Source organism: Oryctolagus cuniculus, chromosome 15 (genome assembly GCF_964237555.1).
Source record: "Oryctolagus cuniculus chromosome 15, mOryCun1.1, whole genome shotgun sequence".
Classification (NCBI taxonomy): Eukaryota; Metazoa; Chordata; class Mammalia; order Lagomorpha; family Leporidae; genus Oryctolagus; species Oryctolagus cuniculus.
In genome coordinates this window covers 63581771-63604474 of record NC_091446.1, presented here as the reverse complement: position 1 = coordinate 63604474, position 22704 = coordinate 63581771, and the positions used below count along the sequence as shown (strand labels likewise).

The 22704-nt window shown below is 37.4% G+C and overlaps 1 protein-coding gene, 1 long non-coding RNA gene and 1 other non-coding gene across 8 annotated transcripts in view; all 3 read left to right on the top strand.

The window, feature by feature from the left end:
• MICU1 (mitochondrial calcium uptake 1) overlaps nt 1-22704 on the top strand; it is a 229765-nt gene that overhangs the window by 79380 nt on the left and 127681 nt on the right. For 3 of the 6 annotated variants that reach the window (XM_051823786.2, XM_051823788.2, XM_051823787.2), the window contains 2 exons: nt 2762-2805; nt 3692-3865. In XM_051823786.2, the coding sequence (XP_051679746.1) occupies nt 2762-2805; nt 3692-3865 (218 nt within the window). The remainder of the gene's footprint in view (nt 1-2761; nt 2806-3691; nt 3866-22704) is intronic. The other 3 variants (XM_002718431.5, XM_070057806.1, XM_070057805.1) reach the window with 1 other exon arrangement.
• LOC127484197 (uncharacterized) lies at nt 10578-20527 on the top strand. The gene is made up of 2 exons (XR_007911002.2): nt 10578-18558; nt 19190-20527. It is a non-coding gene; the product is annotated as an uncharacterized lncRNA (long non-coding RNA).
• LOC127484321 (U6 spliceosomal RNA) lies at nt 11951-12054 on the top strand. The gene has a single exon (XR_007911190.1). It is a non-coding gene; the product is annotated as a U6 spliceosomal RNA (small nuclear RNA).

The window sequence follows — 22704 nt, the reverse complement described above, 5'->3', positions numbered from 1 at the left end:
CTGAATCTCAAGAAAATTCAACATAGCCTTAGTTAAGTAGCAAGGGTGAAAAAGAAAAAATATCTTATGTGACTTTGGCATGTCTCATCTCCCTTTCTGTAACATCAGAATTGCCTTGCTTGGATATTGTAAATCAGGCAGTTGTTTCAGGCTCTGGTCTTTGAGTGCTCTTGCTATTGCAGTAACCAGTTCTGTGTAGCTGGCCAGTGATTTGAGTTATCAACTGCATGCAGAGAGTATTTTAAGTTCCAGGTAGAAAAACATGAGCTTTGGTCTGAGCAAAACATACCTTAATTCCTTTCCACTCTGTCTAGTTGCTTACCCAGTTCGTCTTGATGTGATTTCATCTGCATGGCATGTAGAATGCAGAAAGAGAAACACAGTTCATACTGAGGTTTGCTTGTTCTGCACTCCTCTATGACCTTTTAGGCCCTTAATAATAATCTTCCCAGAGCTCTTTGTTGGAGGTACATGGTTTTTACCTGACTGTATAATGCAGGAGATAGATTTTGAAAACATTAGTGCACTGATATTTTCTCTACTTAACCTACTGTGTTCTACATTTAATTTTAATTCTCTGCTGTGCTAATATTTAGTATAGAATACTACTTCGTCAACTTCAACCAACTGGTTGTTTCCATATGGCCTATGAACAGAGAATGTTTTGTCTGTTTTTAGATGAGTGAAATAAAAATCACAAAAATATTTGTGATACCTAAGTATTAAAATAAATTTCAGTATCCATGAGGAGTCTTATGATTATAGCCATGTTCATTCATTTTTGTGTGATAGCTTTTGAGTTACAAAAGTAGAGTTGAGTAATCTCAACAGAGACTGTAGCCCATAAAACCTAAAGCATTTACTTTCTGTCCATTTACAGAAAAATACTTGCTAACCCCTGGTGTAAAGCATTATGTGGGATCTTAAAATGGGCTATATTTACACAGAATACATGAGTCATGGTATTCTTTCTCCAAAAGTTAATGTGCCATGTATTATGGGATTCTAACACAAATGTTTTGAAATCTAAGTGCCTTTAAAACAGTGCTAATTTTTTAGATGTCAGCTGATGTGCCCTTAAACTAGGGAATAGCAAACTTTCCTTAAAAGATCAGATAGTAAATATTTCAGGCCTTGCAGGCCAAGAGGCAGAATAGTACTCATTATTCTTAGTTTCTAGGCCATAAAAAGAAAAGGAAAAATAAATAACCATGGCTAGGCTGCATTTGGCCTGAAGTCTGTAGTTTGCCAACTCCTGCCCTGTGTAGTTGCTAGGAGGACTGAATTAACTAATATTATGGATTACGAACGATATCTACAACATCACAGTTGCTCAGTAAACTAAATGCTAGATCTTGGCTAATGCTGCTTTTATTGTTGTGTTTGGAATAAACTGCTGATATGAGTAACTTGCATGCACATATTTATAAAGTACTGGGGGAAAGCAGTACACAAAGACAAAAAAAGTCCCAGCTTTCAAGGGCCCCTAATGCATGCAAGCACTACATCTTTCACAATGCTCCAAATTCAAAGCTAGGTAATCTCAAGTAAACATTTAATGTTTAATGCAATTTTGAAAGGTAAGATGGACTATATTATGATGATCTATTTGTAGCTGTTTCAGTGTTTTGCAAAAGTTCTTTTGGCATTGAACTTTTTTTTTTTTTAAGATTTATTTATATGTTTGAAAGAGTTACAGAGAAGGAGAGAGAGAGAGAGAGAGAATGAACGAACACTCTTCCATCCACTGGTCCACTCCCCAAATGGCCTCAACAGCCAGGCAAGGCTGGGCCAAGCCGAAGCCGGGATCCAGGAGCTTCATCTTGGTCTCCCACATGGGTGCAGGCCCCAAGGACTTGGGTCTTCTGCCGCTGCTTTCCCGGGCACATAAACAGGGAGCTGGATTGGAAGTGAGGCAGCTGGGACTCAAACTGACACCCATATGGGATGCTGGCACAGCAAGCAGTGGTTTTACTTGCTATCTCCAACACCAGTACCTGATCTCTTTTCTTTTAACTTGATACCAAAAGAATTATTAAGCAATTGAATTAAACTAATAGCTCCCTCACCTTAAATAGAGGTACCACAGCACCTTGATATAGCAAAAAGAGCACTGCCCTGGCAAGAGTCCAGAGCTGACTTCTCCTCCACTGTGGACCAGATTTGCACGTGTGTCCATTACCCTCTCAGAGCCCCTCTTTTCTATTATATGAAATAAAAGGGCTGATATCGCTTTGCATGGACTCTTTGAAGTGTGGCAAAAATATTAATTCCTAGGCCAGCACCGTGGCTCACTAGGCTAATCCTCCACCTTGCGGCGCCGGCACACCGGGTTCTAGTCCTGGTCGGGGCGCCAGATTCTGTCCCGGTTGCCCCTCTTCCAGGCCAGCTCTCTGCTGTGGCCCGGGAGTGTAGTGGAGGATGGCCCACGTGCTTGGGCCCTGCACCCCATGGGAGACCAGGATAAGTACCTGGCTCCTGCCATTGGATCAGCGCGGTGCGCCAGCCGCAGCACGCTGGCTGCAGTGGCCATTGGAGGGTGAACCAACAGCAAAGGAAGACCTTTCTCTCTGTCTCTCTCTCTCACTGTCCACTCTGCCTATCAAAAAAAAAAAAATTTAATTCCTGTGGCCTTTGGACAAATGTTGTGGCTAACCCACCAAGTACATTGCATTGAATTTTTGGAAACAAAACAAGGCTATCATTTTCTGTGTTTCGTTTGAGTTACAGTCAGTGATGACTTCTTTCTTTTCTTTTACAGACTTGGGCCTGGATCAATATATAATAAAACGCTTTGATGGAAAGGTGAGCAAACAAGGACACATACAATGTGAATCCTATTATTGAGATTTCCAAATCCCTCTAGCATTATCTGTGAGAGATCCCAAATACCCACTTATCCTAACAAAAAAGTGTGGTCAGTTTAGCAAGTCTGTACCTTCAGATGCTTCTCAGAAAGAACCAAGGAGACTCTTCATATTTTTCCATGCAAGGTAACTCTCATGAGTTGCCTCTGAGCTGTATTAAGGACTAATTCAGTGTTTGCTGACTTGAATATTGTCAACAGTCATAAAAAGGTTAATATACTCCCCTGTATTACATTTGAATGTCTTGCAAAACACATCTGATTTGACCTTCCTTAAACTTTCTGTTAGTATATAGCATTAATTCTAACTAGAAAATTACAAAAATCCTTATAATGCTTTTATAATAGCTAAAGAGGATACTCCAAATGTGCATATGTTTGCATTATACTTATTTTCAATTCTTTATTTTATTTTCTTTGATAAATATACAGACAGAGCTTCCATCACTCTGGCTCACATTATTTGGTTCACTCCTCAAATGCCCACAACACCAAGGGCTATGCTAGCTCAAAGCTGAGAGCTGGGACCTCAATCCAGATCTCATATATGCATGGCCTGGACCCAGCCACTTGAGCTTCCTCTCAGCTTCTGTGTCAGTGGGAAGCCAGAATCTGGAGCTGGAGCAGGGAGTCCAACCCAGGCATTCCCAGATAGGACTTGGGCATCTGATTCAGTACCCCAAACTGCTAGGCCAAAGACTGCCCCTCGGTTGCTTATTTTATAACTGTGTAAATCTTGTAACAAATCATTCTTAGGCATGGAAAATGAAACTTTGAATTTTATTATCTCAAAGCAGTCAGTTTAAACATGTTTTTCCCTTTCAGGCTAAAATCTCCAAAGAGAAAAAGAAACTATTACACAGGGTCAGAAAGAAAAGTAAAGGGTCATTTTTAAAGCGGAGGAAGAAAGCCCGTCTGAAGGAAGAAGGAGTCAGGCGTGGCTCTACAAAGAGTAATGAGAAGGAAATCAGAAGGAAAGTCATGGAGTGGCTGAAAAAGGCAGGAGCACAAAAGAGGGTCTAATGGGCGGAGGTTAGGAGTAGTATAAACTGGTTCTGCAGGGATGTGGCATTCCCTGCATCGTTGCATAGACCTCCATACCCTGATAAGGTGAACAGATATATTAAGCTTTTTTTGCAGAAGTGATAAGAATGAGTGGCTGCTTTAAGACTGGAAAGATCAAGGCCACCAGCCTAAAAATTACTTTTCTTGTTCATGTGGCTCAATGCCTGAAATGCCTCCATCTGTGAGTATCTCTGTTTAAAGTCCTATGTGCTGAAGGATAGAATGACCAAAAGAAAGGGCATTGAACTAAATGTTGGGAGCCCTGCACTCAGAGGCCTGGCTGTGCTTTGGAGCAGCCACAACTTCTCTTTGATCCTCTGTGTCTCTGCTTTTTGTGTTTATGGTAAGGCTCCCATGTGTCTGTGTGAGGGGTTGCTACAGACACTGATGTCAGGGTTTGATTTCAGAGTTTGGCAAATGGGGTCTCTGTCCTATCTGCCTTTGTGTCACCTGGAGTCCAGCACAGAACTGGCACACAGGAGGCAACCAATAAATAAATGTTTAATGACTTGAAAAATGTCTACTAGTGCTTTTCACTAAATAAAAGCTTAAAACGTAAAAAAAAAAAAAAAAAAAAAAAAATGTCTACTAGTCACTCATATAACTCCTAGGAGGTATGAGTCATTAAATCTATATTTTAGTAAAGTCAGTTTAATAATTACCTTCTTTTTTAGTCACTGAAGGAATACAGAGAACATGTAAATGGGTTGAATTTGTGTGAATTGAACAACAGAATTACTTATTAGAAGAACTTCCATTCCTAGAAATTTCCCAAATATAAAAGCCCTAATGATAATTCATGTGTCATATATAACCAGTTTTTTTCTGTTGTGATTCAGTAATCAACTGATCCAGTTGCAGATGGGAATTTTGAGCTTTTGGTGTGGCTGATGAGTTTTCTTCTTAATTTTAGTTTTATAAAATTTATGAGCTCTTACCATCAACATTTTTCTGATTCCATTTATTTTTATAAACTAGAGTAAAATGCAGTAAAACATGAAAGTATTTGAATGCTCACCTCCCTGTGGAAGCACAAAAGGCAGTGCTTCTGGTTTGGAAAGCCAACTGAACAGGTTATAGTTGGGTGTGTTTGTTTGTGCACTGCAGTGTAGAATTCTGAAATTACAGTAGGAAAGGCAAGATTTAGGAATAAGTATGCCTTGTATGAAAATTAGGCATATGGAAGTTGACTTTGTGCTTCCAGAGTAATAGGTTCGGAAAGAGAAAAGAGGAATAGGAGACTCACACAAAGTGGTGTGGAATTGAGCCCATGACCCTCAGCCAGCAGTAAGTGGCTTGTTGCCTAGCAAGAAGTGAAGAATCCAGATTTCCCTTTCATCTACCTCTGATAAGCACAAGTTTTTCCAGAGTTTCTGGTTATGTATTGAAGTCCTTCACTTGGTAATTATTTTCCTTTAGATCTTCAAGACTCATTTGGGCTCTCAATCAGAATATATATATATATATATATATATATATATATATATATATATATAGTTAATATTTTTAAAAATATATATATTAAGATTTATTATTTATTTGAAAGAGTTACAGAGAGAGAAGGAGAAGCAGAACGAGAGAGAGTGAGAGAGAGAGAGAGATCAGTCTGCTATCCTCTGGTTTACTCCCCAGATGACTGCAACAGCTGGAACGGGGCCAGGCTGAAGCCAGGAACTAGGAGCTTCTTTCAAGTCTCCCACATGAGTGGCTTGGGCCATCTTCTGTTGTTTTTCCTAGGCTGTCAGCAGGGAGATGGATTGGAAATGGAGCAGCCAGGACATATTGCAGGCAGTGGCTTCACCCACTGTGCCACAATGCCAGCCCCAGAAAATGTTAATTCTTAAATAACAGCTTCTAGAGTATATAAATCCTAAGATAATTTCCTGTTTTACAAAACAAATTTGAGTTCTGATGATACGAAATTTTTACTTGCATTATGGCTGTACTCTTAAATTTAGTTAGAAAACTAAATGCACTAGAGGAATTTCCTTTGATATACTTTGACTTTTAGATGGATGATTTTCTCTTCCACCTTCCCCTTTCTTTAAACTTGGAAGATGAACTAGCTGTGGAATGCTTAGAGAAAGAGTAATTTACTCCCAACTTCCTAGCCCCCATATTTTGACTGTTAACACACCACTTCACTAGACCCATCATTCGACCAGTAGCAAACACTAGCATATTTTTTGCCTTCTAATTGAATTATAATTTAGCTTTTCTGTCTTTAAAGCAAGAACAAATGTAGAAATGAGGTTTTTTTGGGGATGCTTTTCATTTGTAATTTAATTTCATAGAACCTTGAGGTGTAGAGTAAAAAGATGGCCCAACTGATATTGATAAACACTTGAGTAGTTGTTTCTTGTTTTATCATATTTTCTCTTGTTCTGTTTAATTAACTCAAAAATTCCCTGTAAGAAATAAAGGAAACATTTCTGATTCAACTAATGGTTATTGAAACAAAGTTTGGTTAAGCAGATTTTGAATTTTGCCAGGATATTTTTCCATAGGCAGTTACTACCTTATGTTAATAAGTATTAATCCTTGCATAAAAGTCATGAACTAGTTTACTATTGGCATTTGTATTATCTATTGCTTTTCAAAACTATCTACTATCTACAGGCTTTGGGTCTTACTGGTCTTTAGAATATATTTTGTAGATAAGTGATGATTTTTTTTTTTTTAATTTATTTGAAAGGCAGAGTTACAGAAAAGGAGAGAGAGATCTTCTATCTGCTGGTTCACTCCCCAAATGGTTGCAATGGCCAGGCCCAAAACAGGAGCCTAGCACTCCATCCAGGTCTCCCACAAGGGTGGCAGGGACCCAAGTACTTGGGCCATCATCTGCTATTTTCCCATGCACATTAGCAGGGAGCTGAATCAGAAGTGGCTCAGCCAGGACTTGAACCAGTACTCAAATGGGATGCCAACATTGCAGGCAAGTGACTTAACCTGCTGTGCCACAACACTGGCTCCTACGTGATGATTTTTTAAAACTGCTCAGACTAGGTTTAAGTTTTAAAAATAAAGCTTGAAAGAATTCAGATTTTCTCTTAGAAGGTGTTTGAAAATCATCATAAATAGCTTATTAGCACTGTTGTAGAGATGGTAATACAAAATATGGTGGAGCTTTTGTTTTAATGTGTTATATCATGGATTTAAAAAAATCTATTCCACCCTCAATATCCATGTATTCTCTTTATAATTTGTTAATATGGTCATTTCATGAATTTTGAATTTCTTCTGTAATGAAAACAATATTTTTTCTTCACTTAATTTTTGTCATTTAATAATTGGCCTATAAAACTGAAGTTTTTTTCTAAGTGGAGCCTTTGCTTTACATTATTGTCAAATATTTCTTGGATTTAACCGTTTAGATGTTTTTATTGGTGTAGTTTATTTCAAGTGTTTTATATTGTTTATTGTCTTATGTTTTAGTTACTTATTTATATGAAAGGCAGAGTGACAAAGGGAGAGCCAGGGATCTTCCATCGTGATTTACTTGCCAAATGCCTGCAACAGCTGGAGCTGGGCTAGGTTGAACCCAGGAGCCTGGAATTCCTTTCTTTCTTTGTTTTTAAGTCTAAGAGATGACTACTAATGCTATGATGTAACAAGGTAGCTGTTTTGTTTTGTTTTAAAGATTTATTTATTTATTTGAAAGGCATAGTTAGAAAGAGGGAATGACAAAGAGAGCTCTTCCATCTGCTGATTCACTCCCCCAAATGGCCACAATGGCCAGGGCTGAGGTGGGCCAGGTCTCATACGTGGATTCAGGGGCTCAAGTACTTAGGCCATCTTCCACTGCTTTCCCAAGTGCATGAGCAGGGAGCTGGATCATAAGTGGGAGCAGCCAGACTCAAACTGATGCCCATATGGAATGTAGGCACTTTAGGCAGCAGCCCTAGGAGCCTGGAATTTCATCTTAACTTCCCCATGGGTGGCAGGTACCCAAGCATTTTGACTATTATTGGTGATAATTCCTTCACAAGACAAAGAAGTATTTTTCATTTGGAAATTTAAATTTAAACCACAGAAACAAACTACTGACAACCAGTGAGTGAATATATTAATGGGTTTTTAAGGTTTTTTTTTTTTAAGGGCTAAATCATAACCCCCAAACCACCATGTGTCTGAAATACTTATGGGGGACTGAAATGTTATGTGCATTCTCTTGGAATGTATTAGACTTTTTTTAAGCCAAGAGTTTCTCTCAAAAAGTGCACTGTTGTCTGTATTTGGCATCTTGGATCTTTGCTTATAGTAATCAGGATAATAGAGAACATATTTCTATTGTAAAATAAATATTTATACTCTCAGATATTGATTAGTTACATGTTAGCTGTGGCATCATTTGATAGGGACTGATCACTAGCCCCATATCTTATTTGTTTTGTTTGGAATGTAATTAAATTACTAAAGTGAACTCAGATACTAATGCAGTCTTTTTGGAAGTCTGTTGACCCCTAATGAAATTTTCTGGTTTATTGTTAGCTGCCTGGTGTTGGTTTTTTTTTCCCCCATCTTCCTTCTTGTCCATCCAGTATTTTTTTTTTATTATTTATTTTACTTATTTGAAAGGTAGAGTCAGAGAGAGAGAGAGAGAGAGAGAGAGATCGTTCATCTATTTGGTTCACTTCCCAAATGGCTGCAACAGCTAGGGCAGTGCCAGGTGGAAACCAGCAGTCAGGAGCTTCTTCTGGCTCTCCTACATGAGTTCAGGGCATCTACTGCTTTCTCAAGCACATTAGCAAGGAACTGGATCGGAAGTGGAGCAACTGGGCCTTAAAATAGTGCCCCTGTGGGAGTCTGATGTTCCAGGTGGTGGCAGTTTAGTTCTTTTTTACACATCATAGTCCTAAAAAAAAAACAACCTGACTTTGGTGTTTGAAATATTTTCCAATGAATTTCTATTTGGAGTATTTTACAGCTGAGTGTAAATGATTAACAGATAGTATAAAGTATGCTGAACTGAGTATGAGAAATACCACCTATGCATTGCTGTACTTAGTGTGCAGTAGAACAGGGTGAGAATTGTGGACTTTGGATACAGACAGTCATGTCTTCAAATGTGATCTCTGCTGCATAGTTGACAGGGAAATGTGGGCAAGAGACCCATTAACCTCTGTCGGTAAAATCAGGACAAAAGGTAAAAAGTACCTTGCTCTGCAAATTTTGGCTCTTTTGCGTGACTTTGAGTTCTTTTCCCAGTTGTGTGTGTGTGTATGTGTGTGTGTGTGTTGACAGGCAGAGTGGACAGTGAGAGAGAGACAGAGAGAAAGGTCTTCCTTTTGCTGTTGGTTCACCCTCCAATGGCCACCGCAGCTGGCGCGCTGTGCTGATCCGAAGGCAGGAGCCAGGTGCTTCCTCCTGGTCTCCCATGGGGTGCAGGGCCCCAGCACTTGGGCCATCCTCCACTGCACTCCCTGGCCACAGCAGAGAGCTGGCCTGGAAGAGGGGCAACCGGGACAGAATCCGGCGCCCTGACCGGGACTAGAACCCAGTGTGCCGGTGCCGCAAGGCAGAGGATTAGCCTAGTGAGCCGCGGCGCCAGCCTCCCAGTTTTCAAATGAAGTTATCTGCTATTATAAAATACTCTTTCTTAATTTGTATGAAATGCTACAAAATAGCTACTCCCTATATAATTGGTCTTCCACAGTGCTTTGGTTCTCAGTTCAATCACTTATAAAAATCCCCATGTACTTTCTCTGTAAAGAGCTGTTCCCAGGGCTAAATAGCTAGTCTGTTGACCAAACAGACCTCTGGTTTGATTTCTCATGTCTGAGCTATTCTGTGTTCACAGCAATTCCTCTCACCCCCTGCTGTAAAACCCTTTGGGTCCTGTCAGCTCAGTCCCAGCTGTAGCCTTGTAAAAGGCTAATAGCATCTGTTTTTCTGACAAGAACTACTGAGCATGGTGTGAAAAGGGTGGTAAGTTTAGGTCAAATTTTATTTCACACACAGTGAAGTATATTTATTGAAAAACATTCAAAAAACCATTTTGTGTTTGGGGATATTTTGAAATTGTATGCGGCTAAATTAAGAATCCTGAACTGCTTTCTTGAACACCGGTGTCCATGATGACTGGTTTTATTTCCAGTGTGGGTAGCCCTTCATTTAGTGCAGCATGGTTTGAGAACTTATTTCTAAGTAGTTGTTTGGAACCCTTACTTAGAATAGTTCTTGAGTTTGGTTTACCTGTATGTTAATATGTGTGGCAAAGTCACTTAGTTGTCATGAAATTTTTAAAAAGTTCATGAAATTATAGTGAGACATCCTTATAAGAAATATTAAAGAAGTACTTTTACTGCCCTTGGAAAAAGATAAAATGTTTGCTTTCCCTTTTCTTTAAGAAATAAGTAATTGTATATTTTGTTTTTATAGAAATAATAAGCTTTTTCTTCAACTGTGTCCTTTTGGGGAGGATAGGAATTGAGCTGTTGGAGTATTTTGTCTTATTGTGTATAACAGATAATGTCAAAAACATTTCTGTGTATTTCTTATTTTTCTATTTTCCAGATGTCCAGTGATATTATCAGTTTTAATTAGTTTTTTATATGTTATGTTTTTTGATATGTGCATTTGATTTGGAAGTATTATAATCAAACAATGTTGATTTTTTTTTTCCTTTTTCTCATCTTCTGATCAGGATTTCTGGCAGGTACCGACTCAATAGCATGTGCTTTAAATTAATTAATGCGCCAAGATTCATAGCAGTGCTTCAGGGACAAAAGTTCAGTGCATGCTCATGTCCTTCCCATGCTCCCTTAGAGTGATTCAGTTCCTGTCACTTTAAATTAACATATTTTATCTTTAATATGACAATTCATCCACTACACAAGTCCTTCAGAATATAGTACCCAGCGTAATTTAAAAGGAAGTGTTAATGTTAGGTGTTAAGCAAAAGGTCGAGAAACTTTGTTTTGATCGCTATATTGTATAAAGGATTAGTTGGGTCCTTTACATAGCCTTATTTGGAGTGATGAAACGACAGTAAATTCATGTTAAGAATTAGTAGATTTATTTTTTTGAAACTTCTTATATAATAAGTACAGAGAAGCAGTTGCTTAGTTGCACTTTGCTCAGTAAAATAGCCTTAGGGAAACAGATGGAATATTTAGAAAAATTTCATTACTTTGTTCATTTAAGCTAATCAACAACTTTGACTTGGAAAAACAAGCAAACACTTGGAAAAAACCATGAAAAGAATATGTAGCTGTAAGCTAACAACAGAGACTTTCAAGGATACTCCTAAGAAAGTACTTTTGAATTGATCTTCAAAGGTTTAGACTCTTTAATTGTAATTTATAAATTATTACAGTTCCTTTTCTTAAAAAATTACTCATTTCTGATGGTTGGAAGTCTTAATACAAATGTAAATTTCATAGAACTAAAAAAGTCTAGTTTAAAATAGTTAATGATATAATTAAGACCCCTTTATTTTCATGGTATGTTTTTTCTGTATTCCTTTGTTTTTAAAATGGAATGTATTACTGGTAGTCCTCTTACCAACCCAAAGACCAGTCATGCTGTTGTTGGTGTATAGGTTCTCATCCCAAGTAGCTTTGCCTTTAACTGCATTCTGAAACAAGCTAAGAAATATTTTTAACATTACATCAGAATAATTTGTTGGTGATGCCATTGCCAATGTTTCTAGTTCTAGGGAGTCTGTTTTAAAGTAGCTGTGACACATGCAGACAGGATGCTAAGAGTCAGTCAGATGAGATGGAAACACCTGTGCTTGAGAGCTTCCAGTTCTGCAGTTATGATAGGACATTTTGTAGGAGGAAACTAAAGACTGTTTTCTAAATAATTGTGTGGTCAAAATGCCTTCAAATAGATGTCCTTACCAGAGAGTTAGGAATAGAAAAGAAAAGCAGGAATGGCTAAGTTCTTGGAAGTTTCTGGAATCTACAGCATTAAGTGGTCAACAACAGGTGACAAAATATCATCAGTTTATACTTTCACTACCTAAACATAATACCCTTAATTGATCAAGGATTCAGAATCAAGTTTTACAGTGCTTGCTTTGGCAATGCATATACTAAAATTGCAACAATACAGATAAGATTAGCATGTCCCTGTGCAAGAATAAAACACAAGTTTGTGAAGCATTCCATATTTTTATATGAGCAACCCATTCCTGCACCTATTACAGTTATTGGGAGCAGTTAATAAAAAGTAATGGAGAGCAGTATACAGAGATGGTTTCATGAAATTTTAATGTTTGAGATACATTTTTTAAAAAAACTTTTTATATTGAAAGTAATAAGTGTTTTCTTAGACTAGATAGTGAGGGAAATTGTTTATCTGTATTGCTGGTTTTGGTAAACTAGTGTGAATCTTTTAAGCTTGCAGAGGTCATGAGCAGTTCCTTTACAGCAGAGGCCTTTCTTGCTTGCTTCCTGCAGGGTTTTGTTCTTTGCATGCTCGGGTCTTGTTGCCTGTGGGAAGGCTGGAATAATTTTGTTTTCCTGGTAGCATAGACTGCTGTTCTTCAGATGCAACTTAGTAATATGTTAAGTACTTACCGTATTGCTGTGAGGAGTATCCATAATGTCTCTTTCCAGTCTCTTGTGTTCTGCCATTACTAAAGTTTGTTGATTCAACTAATTCGTGTGTTTGGTTACCCAAGTCAAGAAAAGATCAGAGAATGCAGTTACCGTGCTCTAAAGGGGAGTGTTATTTATTTACTCGGTTGTCCCAAATACTCAGACACCTGTTAAGATTTCTTTAAGTGCGTTTTATTTTCTGTTTTGCTGTGTTTGAATTTGGGATCAATCGAACACATTTGATTTATCATTGTTGATTTGAAAACATGAACATGACTAATCATTGCATTTCTGACACTTTCATGTTTAGTTTTTCACTGTAAAACAAGATTCGAAATTCACTTTGACATAAGGCTTTTTTCCAGACTAACTGGAGTTCCATAAAAGCTACTCAAAACAAATTATTTCTCCTTCATTCTTGTAAAACAGGTTCTCAACTTAGCTTAAACATCTGCTGATGGTCTTTGGTGGTAGAGAATGGGTGAGGATAGTTCTCAGTTTGTGTATTTGTCTTGAACTTCCTTTGGTTTCAAAAATTTATGCTGGAATAAAAATGCTCTGCAAATACAGATTTATGTGGCATTAATTAGAAGAGTGTAAAGAACATTACATTCTTGAAATGATACACATTTGGAGAATAATTAAAATAGGAATTTGGATAAGTAACGGTATAAAAAGAAGTATACTCAGATCACTGGCTCAGTCTTTCCCCTTCAAGTTAATTTAGCTGGTATAAGGTTAGCTCCAAGTTCTTTTCCACATTAGCTAAGTTGTGCTTCAAAAATATCAAGTCCTTGCAAACATTTTCATAAATTGTAAACAGTAGACACAGGGTTTGCTCCTGAGCATTTGCTACAACCCAGCAAGTAGCACTTCATGGCGTGGGGGCTCTGAAGTCAGCCCTTGGCCTTTCCTGTCACTTAACAATGCTGTCGCCTTGGGCTGTGTATCTAACCTGAGTCTTTTCCATCTGTAAAATGCAGATAGTAGTATCCCTACCTGGTAGAGTAGAGAAAAGTCTAGTGTTAATGTGCCTGGCACAGTAACTTGCATAGGATATGCAAAGAAACATTTTCAAATTCTTGATATGTCTTTAATGATCATTGTTGGGTACCAGGGGATACCTATAAATGTTTGGTTTCAAAATCGATTCAAAGATTCTTCATTTGAAGTATTTCCTGGGAGGTGATAGCTACCAGAGCAGTTAAATCAAGGGTGTGAGCAGCAACTTTTTCTGAAACATTTTTATGATTAGTTTTTTTCAGTTGGGATATGAAATTACTATATTCAGTGTGACTTATTTTTCAAACTTTGTACTTGAGATTGCTTTTAGCATTAAGTGGCAGGGAAGGCTTCCATACTCCATGTCCTATTGCTGAGCTCAGTACTGTTCTTTTTAACACCGATACAGTTGAGTGGCCAGACTTCAGTATTCATTGCTTGGATTTCGGTAGCAAATGACCAAAAATGATAAAACAGTGATTCTCCCACCTAGAGGTGATTAAAGCAAGAGCATAGTCATAATGTGATAGACAAGTAGAGTTGATAATTTTCTCCATCTAGAATTTTGATACTATTTCGTCAGATACTAAGGGTTAAAAGAAAATCATCTACTAGAGTTGTGTCATTTCCTCAAAGTCAATGTCATTCCAGTAAATTTCTTTGAATTTTTGTGATTGATTTAATCAAATCATCTGCCACTGTTGTTTTTTAAACATCTTCATTTGTGTCATTTCCTCTAAAATCATTATGAAATAAGAAAACATGGGCATTCTAGGTATTTGGAATTACTCTCAGAGTTAAGGTGGATAGAATTGGGACTGAAAAGAGAATTGCTTTCTGGCAGAGTGAAGTGGACAGTATCTTAAGCATTCACCTTCCACAGTTTGTTGCACAGTAACTTATGTTTGTTTGCAATATTACCTTCAAAAAGCTTAGAAGAAAATGTGAGTTGGAAGGGGAAGTCATAAACTACTCTAATTAGAAACATCTCAATTTAATTTTTATCTGACATACTTCCAAATTCTACCTTTCTACAGCTTCAGATATTGTGTGGGGAAGAAGAATAACATGTGCATTTTAACTGTGCAACAGTCTCTGTTTGATTGGGAGTTTTGTGATTGTTTAAGATTGGTATCTTACCAAAGCTTTGGCATCTGTCTACGCGCCAAGTACATGACGAGATGTGAGCATTAATTGCATGGGAAAACCGCTGAATTTTCTTTCTCTTTCTAACACTCCCTTCCTCCTTGCCCTGACCCCAACCTTGGGTGGAAATACTATTTGTCATTTGGAAATGGTATCCCAAAGTTACATTCTCTGGAAGATGCATAATTTATCATTATTTTGCTTTTGAAATAACAACCTCAAATATTATTCAAGGTATTTAGAAATAAAGCCTTTGGGATGTATTTCAGCACTACAAAGAAATGTTAATATTAAAATAAGATTTCCACTTCTTTAATGATGACATCTTAAATAGTAAAGCTGAATTCTTTATCAGATTTTATCTATATCAGAGATGTTTTCAGTTGCTGTATGATATGTAGTATGTATTTTGCATAGTCCATTGATTTCTGTTAGCTAGAAGTATTTTATTTTGAACTTTACAACTTGAAAAGTGGGTCTTAATTAGAAGAAATAATGATATTAAATTCCTAGATAAAATTTTTCTCCTTAGGTTTATCTAGTTGAGTCTCACAAGGCAAAAGTGTTGGCTCTGTTTTGATCAATGCTGTAACTAATTAGGATTCACTGTTTGAGCATACTGGGTGCCAAGAGTTGAGTTATAAATTGGAGAAGTCTCCCAGAGCTTCTAATGGCATTTGCCATTTTAAAAGTTTACATGATTGGTCAGAAACCAAAGTTAGCACAAAGCTATCTGGTAAAACACTGCTAATTTTTGACTCATTTTGAAGTAGAATGATTAAATAGGGTATGATAATAAGTTTACTTGGAAGTCTTTCTGCTTAATCTAAAAAATAAAAGGGTTAATAATATGTTATCATTGAGATTACTACCAACCCATTATAAGGGTATTTATTTGCCTTTACTTGAGGTTAGTAATTTGAATACCTTAGCGATGTTAATTCTATAGCTAAGTTTTAAATTTTGATATAAGTAAGACTACATCATGTAAGTGAATAATGAAATGATTTTAGATAAACAGTTCATTTAAGTCAATAAGCTCATCACTTTGAAATATTTTGTGTAATTTTGTTCTCTAAAAGAGGATAACATTTATCCCTGCGTTGACCAGAAATGCTGTCCTAATAATGTAATTTGCATTCTGCTTTCACACCCTTAATTTCAGAAATTCAGGTGTTTGTAATAGAGTTTGATATGTGACTTCTAAGCTGCACAAAACAGCATAATATCCTATAAGGTATCTGTAGTTACAGTCTCCAAATAGTTCTATTTGGATAGCTTTCAGCATATATACTGAAGTACTGTTAGAGTCTTACCTCAAGATGAAACAAGTTTTCATAGATCCCTTACTAATTTTTTTAACTGAACTGATACATTACCTAATCTTACAGCATATACTCCTAACAAGAGAATTGAAATGTATTCTATTTCTTTGACTTTATATAAAAATATTTCTTATAATTTATTGTATGAAATAATTATATATAGTGGTTATTATATTATTTATTATGTTTTATATTTATTTTGAATTTACTGCTTATATTGAGTTAAATAGAAATCTCCCTTCAATTTTCTTAGTAAAAAAATACATATTGGTATAAATCTTAATTAATAACAAAAATGTAAATAACCACCTCTGGAGCAGTGAGAGAAAATGAACATTACTACCTCTGATAAGGAAAATTGTTTGCCTTGGATGCCTCCTTGTAGCTCCTGAAGTGTATGCATCCTGTTTGCCTAGAAGAGGAAAAAAAAAGCCTTGAAACTTAATCAGAGATTAAATAGAATCCAAAAGGTTAAGTAAAGTAACATTTTACTTGACACTAATATGAATTTTAGAATAAGAAAAAGTAAGGAAAAACCTTATCTGTACTGTATTTCCTTCCATCTTGATTTTTCAATTTTCCCATACATTTGGGGGCTTTTTATCTGATTTTCACAGCTTCCCTCTGTGCCATAGCTAGTTCATTTGAGGATAACATGTATGGAAGAACCAGATTTTTTATTTAAAAAGACACAAATTCTAAGCTGGTTTTCAGTAACTCCCATTTCTTCCCAAGTTTCCACGTTTATTTGGTGCTCCTCGTAGCTTCAGGTAAATTGAAATACCAAATTTGATGATTTTATGATAATTAATGCCTTGCATTTTCTAAGAATCTTTTTGGCATTTTGGATCCTAGGACAAATCCACTTAAAATTCTTAAGTTGATAAGTAGGTGTGTAATCCTAAAATGAGCCATTCTTCAACAAGTGGATGCTTCCGGAAATGTTCATAGAAGTACTTACTCTCCTTTCCCCTTGCACTCTGACTCCAGGGTCATGAAGGGACCATGTAGACCTTTTCTAAAGACTTAGGTTATATTACACAGCATATCACAACACACAAGTCATTTTTAAGCCCTCTTTAAATATATTTCTTTTTCATTTTTAAAGATCTTTGGCAAAATACACATATTCTCTTTTTGCTCCCTTTCTGGTCCGCGCACATATGCACACACACACACACACACACGTACCTTTCTCTTTCCTCGTTTTTTTCAACCCCTCTCTTGATATGTCTCCTTCTCTTTTTTGTTTACCTTTCAAGAGCCCTTGTCTCTTCTGTGTGTTTTCATCCAGGTATGTTCTTCAGCTTTTTCTTATACAGAGCAGTTTGGCCCTCTTGATCTTTTCTACTCCCTATCACTACTCCCTACAGCAGAGGTCTCACCTACGGCTACGCAAACATCTCTCCTCTAAGGAACACAGGGTCGCAAGCCGTGACCATACCTGATTTATCTATTGAAGTTTTTTAAAAAGATGTACTTACTAATATGAAAGGTAGAGTTAGAGAGACAGAAACATCTTCCATACACTCATTCACCCCCCAGTAACTGCAGCTTGGGCAGGGCCAGGCCAAAGCCAGGAGCTTCATCCTAATCTCCCACGTGAGTGGCAGGGGCCCAAGTACTTGGTCCATCTTCCGCTGCTTTCTCAGGCTCGCTCCTTAGTAGGGAGGCAGACCGGAAGATGAGGGGCTGGGTCTTGAACCAGTGCTCACATGGCATGCTGGCGTCCCAGGCCACTGCTTAACCTGCTGCACCGTGATTCTGGCTCCCAATTCATTGCTGAGAATCTCTATGCTATTGAAAACCCACTTACTTTATTATTATCATTATTATTTCTATAGAGTTTATAATTCTCATAGTGGTAACATGGCCAGGCCTAAACCATGACCCCACATGCATCAGGTACTCAGTTTCTCAAGCTGCCTTTTTAACCGTTTAAATGATTCCCTGTTTATTTTCCCTTGAAAAACAGTTATATACTCCTTTAGGAATTAGAAGATCTCCAAAATGAAAATAGACTAATAGCAGAAAATACCATAAAAGAATAATTTATACCTATAAAGTCAAGTTTTAATAAAGTTAACAAAATAATTCAGTGGGAAAAGAAAGTGTTCTCAACAATTGGTTGAGAAACAAATGTATATCTGTGCTTTTTGAAATGAACCCCTCACCCTCTACCTCACCATACACAGAACTCTCTTGAAATGGCTCATAGACCTAAGTGTCAAATCTGTAACTATAAGACTTTTAAAAGAAAATATAGGAGAATACTTTTATGGACTGGAAAGGGAACAAAATTTGATGGATAGCATATGAAAATATTAACCATAAAAGAAAGGTTTGAGGAAGTTGATTTCCTGAAAATTGAAAACTTTTGATTGTAAAAAAAATACAAGTCACATTCTGGCTTGTTACTTGCTAAGTAACAAATAAATCCAAAGCTTAGTACCTTAAAACAGTAATAATTATTTTTCATGCTGTCTGTGACTCAAGAATTTGGGAGCAGTTTGGCTAGATAGTTCAGATTCAGGTGAGAACAAGCAGCGACAACCAAAATGCTTGGGGAGGAAGAGGCTAGTCAGAATGACACGTGGGAGAGCAGGTCCTGTCGCTCCCCCTCTTCGTGGAGGAGCGACACTAAACCCTGCCTAGGCTTCATATCCGAGTCACGGCACCATTATGTCGCTCCCCCTCTTCGTGGAGGAACGACACTAAACCCTGCCTAGGCTTCATATCCGAGTCACGGCACCATTATGTCGCTCCCCCTCTTCGCGGAGGAGCGACACAGGACCCTGCGCTGTTCTTTCATCTGCTCGGCCCTTCCCGGGTTTGCTGCTGGTTCTTCCCGGGTTGGCTACCTTCCCTTCCACCTCCGTGGAAGGGCGGTTCCCCCTGCCACTTTCCCCACTTCCGTGGGGGAGCGACACACCGCCGGCCGGCTCTCTCGGGGGGGGGGGGGGGGGCTGCACAGGTGTTCCTTCAGATAGATGTTCCTGGTGCATGTTGTCTCTCTCCTCCTTTATAGTCCTCTCCACCAATCCGTGCTCTGCTACCCACACGCTGAGCACGCTGCTCTCCTCCAATCAGGAGCAGGTCCTGCTGTTTATTGGTTGAACTGGAGGCAGCTGTGTAGAAGCTGTTTCCTCCTCTCCCAGCGCCATATTGTGGGAGAGCAGATGCATAGAATAAGTCTTAATTCCAGTAACAGTCTAATCCGAGTTGCTCCCCACAAGGTCCTTCAAGTACTCCGCCAGGTACTGGGACATCCTGAGGGTCAGCGCTCAATGAGTACTCAGAAGAAACCTCAGATGGCTCTAATGAGCTTTCTTGTCTGGCTCGTTTAGGCCCCAGCCATTCTGCTAAGACCTTGAGAGTAAATATTATATCCAGGCATTTAAGGAAATCTCCATTGCAATACCAGTTGAATCATAGACTTGAGTTACCATGTGTGACAAAGCACAGTCTTTACAAAAAGTATTGGAAATTAACTGACAAACAACTTCAACCCACAGTGAGTGCAACAACACACCTTAAAACAAGGGGGAGAATTTCATTTCCATAGTTTCCACATTATTATGTACATCATGCTGCATTTTCAATAAGAAATTATACTTGCATTGAAATAATAAAACATGGCCCACTCACAAAGAAAAAGAAAAATCAGAATTATTCTGGAGAAAGCATAGACATTATACTTCCTACTTAAAGACTTAAAATCAGCCATGGTAGTCAAATAGTTAAAAGAAACAAGGAGAATGATGTATGAAGTGGAAGAGGTTATCACAGAGAAACAAAATATAGAAAGTCACCAGATAGAAACTGTGGAACTGTAAACTATAATAGCTGAAGTGAAAATTTCACTAGAGGAGTTTTCTGAGCAGATTTAAATAGGCAGAACAAAGAATCAGTGAACTTGATGTTATCTAGCCTGAGGCAGAGAGAAAAAAGAATGAAGAAAAGTGAGTACAGCTTAAGTAGCTTAAACTTTGAAAAGGTCACAGTGGTAAATTTTATAGTCTTTGCATTATATAACTTTTAAAAAATATATTAATAAAGTATGTGCTGGCATATGTGCAACAATTAACTGAAAATAAACCAGTGGCTTAAGAATAAGAGCTAAAACTATAGAATTCTTAGAAAAATACTGATAAATCTTTGTGAGCTTGGCTTTGCTAATGGAGTTTAAGGTACAACATCAAATATATAAGCAATGAAAAAAATTTGATAAATTGGGTTTCACCAACATTTATGTATTTTATGAGTCACAGGACATGACCAAATTAAAAAACAACACTAGTTTGTGAGAAAATATTTGAAAGTTGTATATGTGATAAGGGTCTAGTATCCAAAATAAATATGAAATTCTCATGAGTCAACAACAAAATGATGCATAACTTATTAAAAAATGGGCAAAGGACTTAAATAGACCTTTCTCTAAAGAAGATACTGAGATGGCCAACAAGCATATGAGAAGATACTCAACATCATTAGGCACTAGGGAAATAGGAATCCAAACCACAATAAGAAATCATTTTACACTCACAGAATGGTTAAAGTGAAACAAACAAAAAGCGTTGAGGATGTGGAGAAATTGTAACCCTCTTACACTGCGGATGAGAATGCAAATGGTGCAGCCACTGTGGAAAACAGTTTGGCCATTCCTCAAAAACTTAAGCAGCTGCCATGTGACCCCGCAGTCCAAAGGAGTGACAACATCCACTTGTACATGAATGTGTGTATTAGTCGTCCTATCCAAATAGCCAAAAGGTAGAAATAACCCAAATATTAAGGCATAGTATATAAACAATGGGTAGCATTTGGCAGTAGAAAGGAATTAGTATTGATTCATGTTGCAGCATGGGTAAACCTAGAAAACATGTTTAGTGAGAGAAGTCAATTGAAAGGCCCACATACTGTGTTAATAAATGGTTAACATGGTGAATTTTATCACACTCATAAATGAGAAACCTAAAAAGGAAGAAAGAAGAACAGAGAAATTCTGTTCTGGTTTCATGGAGACTCAAGTCACGTAACAACTAGCTGCAGTTTGTTATTGTGGATTATAGCCTAGACCAAGGGAAATACTTAGAAAAGAAATTATTGACTAAATTTGATAATGGGTTGAGTTAGAGAATAGTATGCTTATCAATATTAATATTAAAATTCCTGTTTTTATTAAATTTCTCCCAAAATACTACATTTTCATTTCTATAGCAGCCTCTGCATGAGTTTTTAACGTAATTATTGTTAGTTACTCAACTTCTATACATGTTTGTTTCGCAGGCTAATAATGGTATATTATTCACATACTTCACTTTTGCAGTATCTTAGGTAATATAAAAATGTAACTGTTTCTTATATTTTGAGATATTTAAATACTAATTTAACTTCCTAGTGAATAGCTTTACTGTTCTGGTTCTTATTCAATAGTTTTTTTAGTCTGGTATTTATATTAGCTCTCTTGGTAGAAGATCACATATGGTGTTAAGATGCAGTCTTAGAGCATAGTAGACAACATGCTCATTTTTGCTGTCAGCTCAAAGAAGTAATCTCCAAATGCTGTCAAGGGGGACCATATTTCCTGTCAGCCATAAATGAAGCCAGAGAAGCCCTTTCATACAAGTACAAGCTGCCGTCACAACCTAGTACAGCTATATTGGCATTCAGCTGTGGGTTTTTACCTGTCTGTGGTTACTATATTTTTATGAAAAAGCATATTACTAGCAGAGGCCATTTTGAATGGGTTTCACAAGATTATGCAAACTGACTTCATGATGATTCACATGGTCCTTGTGTTTTCAATTGGTTAACCAGTTTTCTTTCCTTTGTGATGTATGATGGGATCTCCACTAGACAGAGGTAACCCATTGGATAGTTGTGTCCCTGGATGCTGGTGTCATGGTGCTTGTTGGTTCAGTTCTCATGATACTCCTCCTGCGGTTATGCCTGCGATGCTGCCTCTTACCGTGTGCCTGCATGATTTTCTTACTTTAATTGTGCTGCCTTGGTTTGGGTTCCTAAAACCTCCTGTACCTTTTTTTGGCACTCAGAATAAGTCCTTGAATATCTTTGGTTGGTCCAGAACTTGCAGGAGTTAGCTCCAAGTCTAACTCTTTAGTGGATCCTTTTCAGTTTTTGAAAATATCATCAATGTCACCACTAAGTTTATGCTTTGGCTAGGAATTCAGAAAGCAGGATAGGTTTAGTTAAACACCTAGGAGGAGACCACTTGCCAGACAGGCCATTACTGAAGCTAAGAATGAATTTTCTGTATGCAACTTACAGATTAAAGAAAAGAAACACAGGAGGGGGCTTGAAATGATTCATGGCAAAAGGAAATGAAAAGATAGTGTGATTTTTCCATGAACTTTTGAAGCCTCTCATAGATTTAGAATAAGAGCTAAGTTTTGGGAGGAAGTTTCTTCAAATATTTGAAACTTAGGAGCTTCTACTAAGGCAATGGTAGACATGACTAATTATGCCTGAAGCTTGCTGTGCGAGTGTGATTTGGCATTATATTTCAGAGACGCTGTTTACACCACGTATTATTCTGTATACCAGGAATTAAGATCGTTAGGATTGCATGTTAAAAAGTTAAACATCATTTTATAAATTAGTTTTCTAAGAATTTCAATGGGCCTGGAAACTCGCTGCTTTTCTCTTGATTTGTGATCATTGGCGGTATAGTTTTTCTTGAGCAATTAGAAATTATTTGCTTTTAGTTTTTTCATTTCTTTGTTTTAATTTT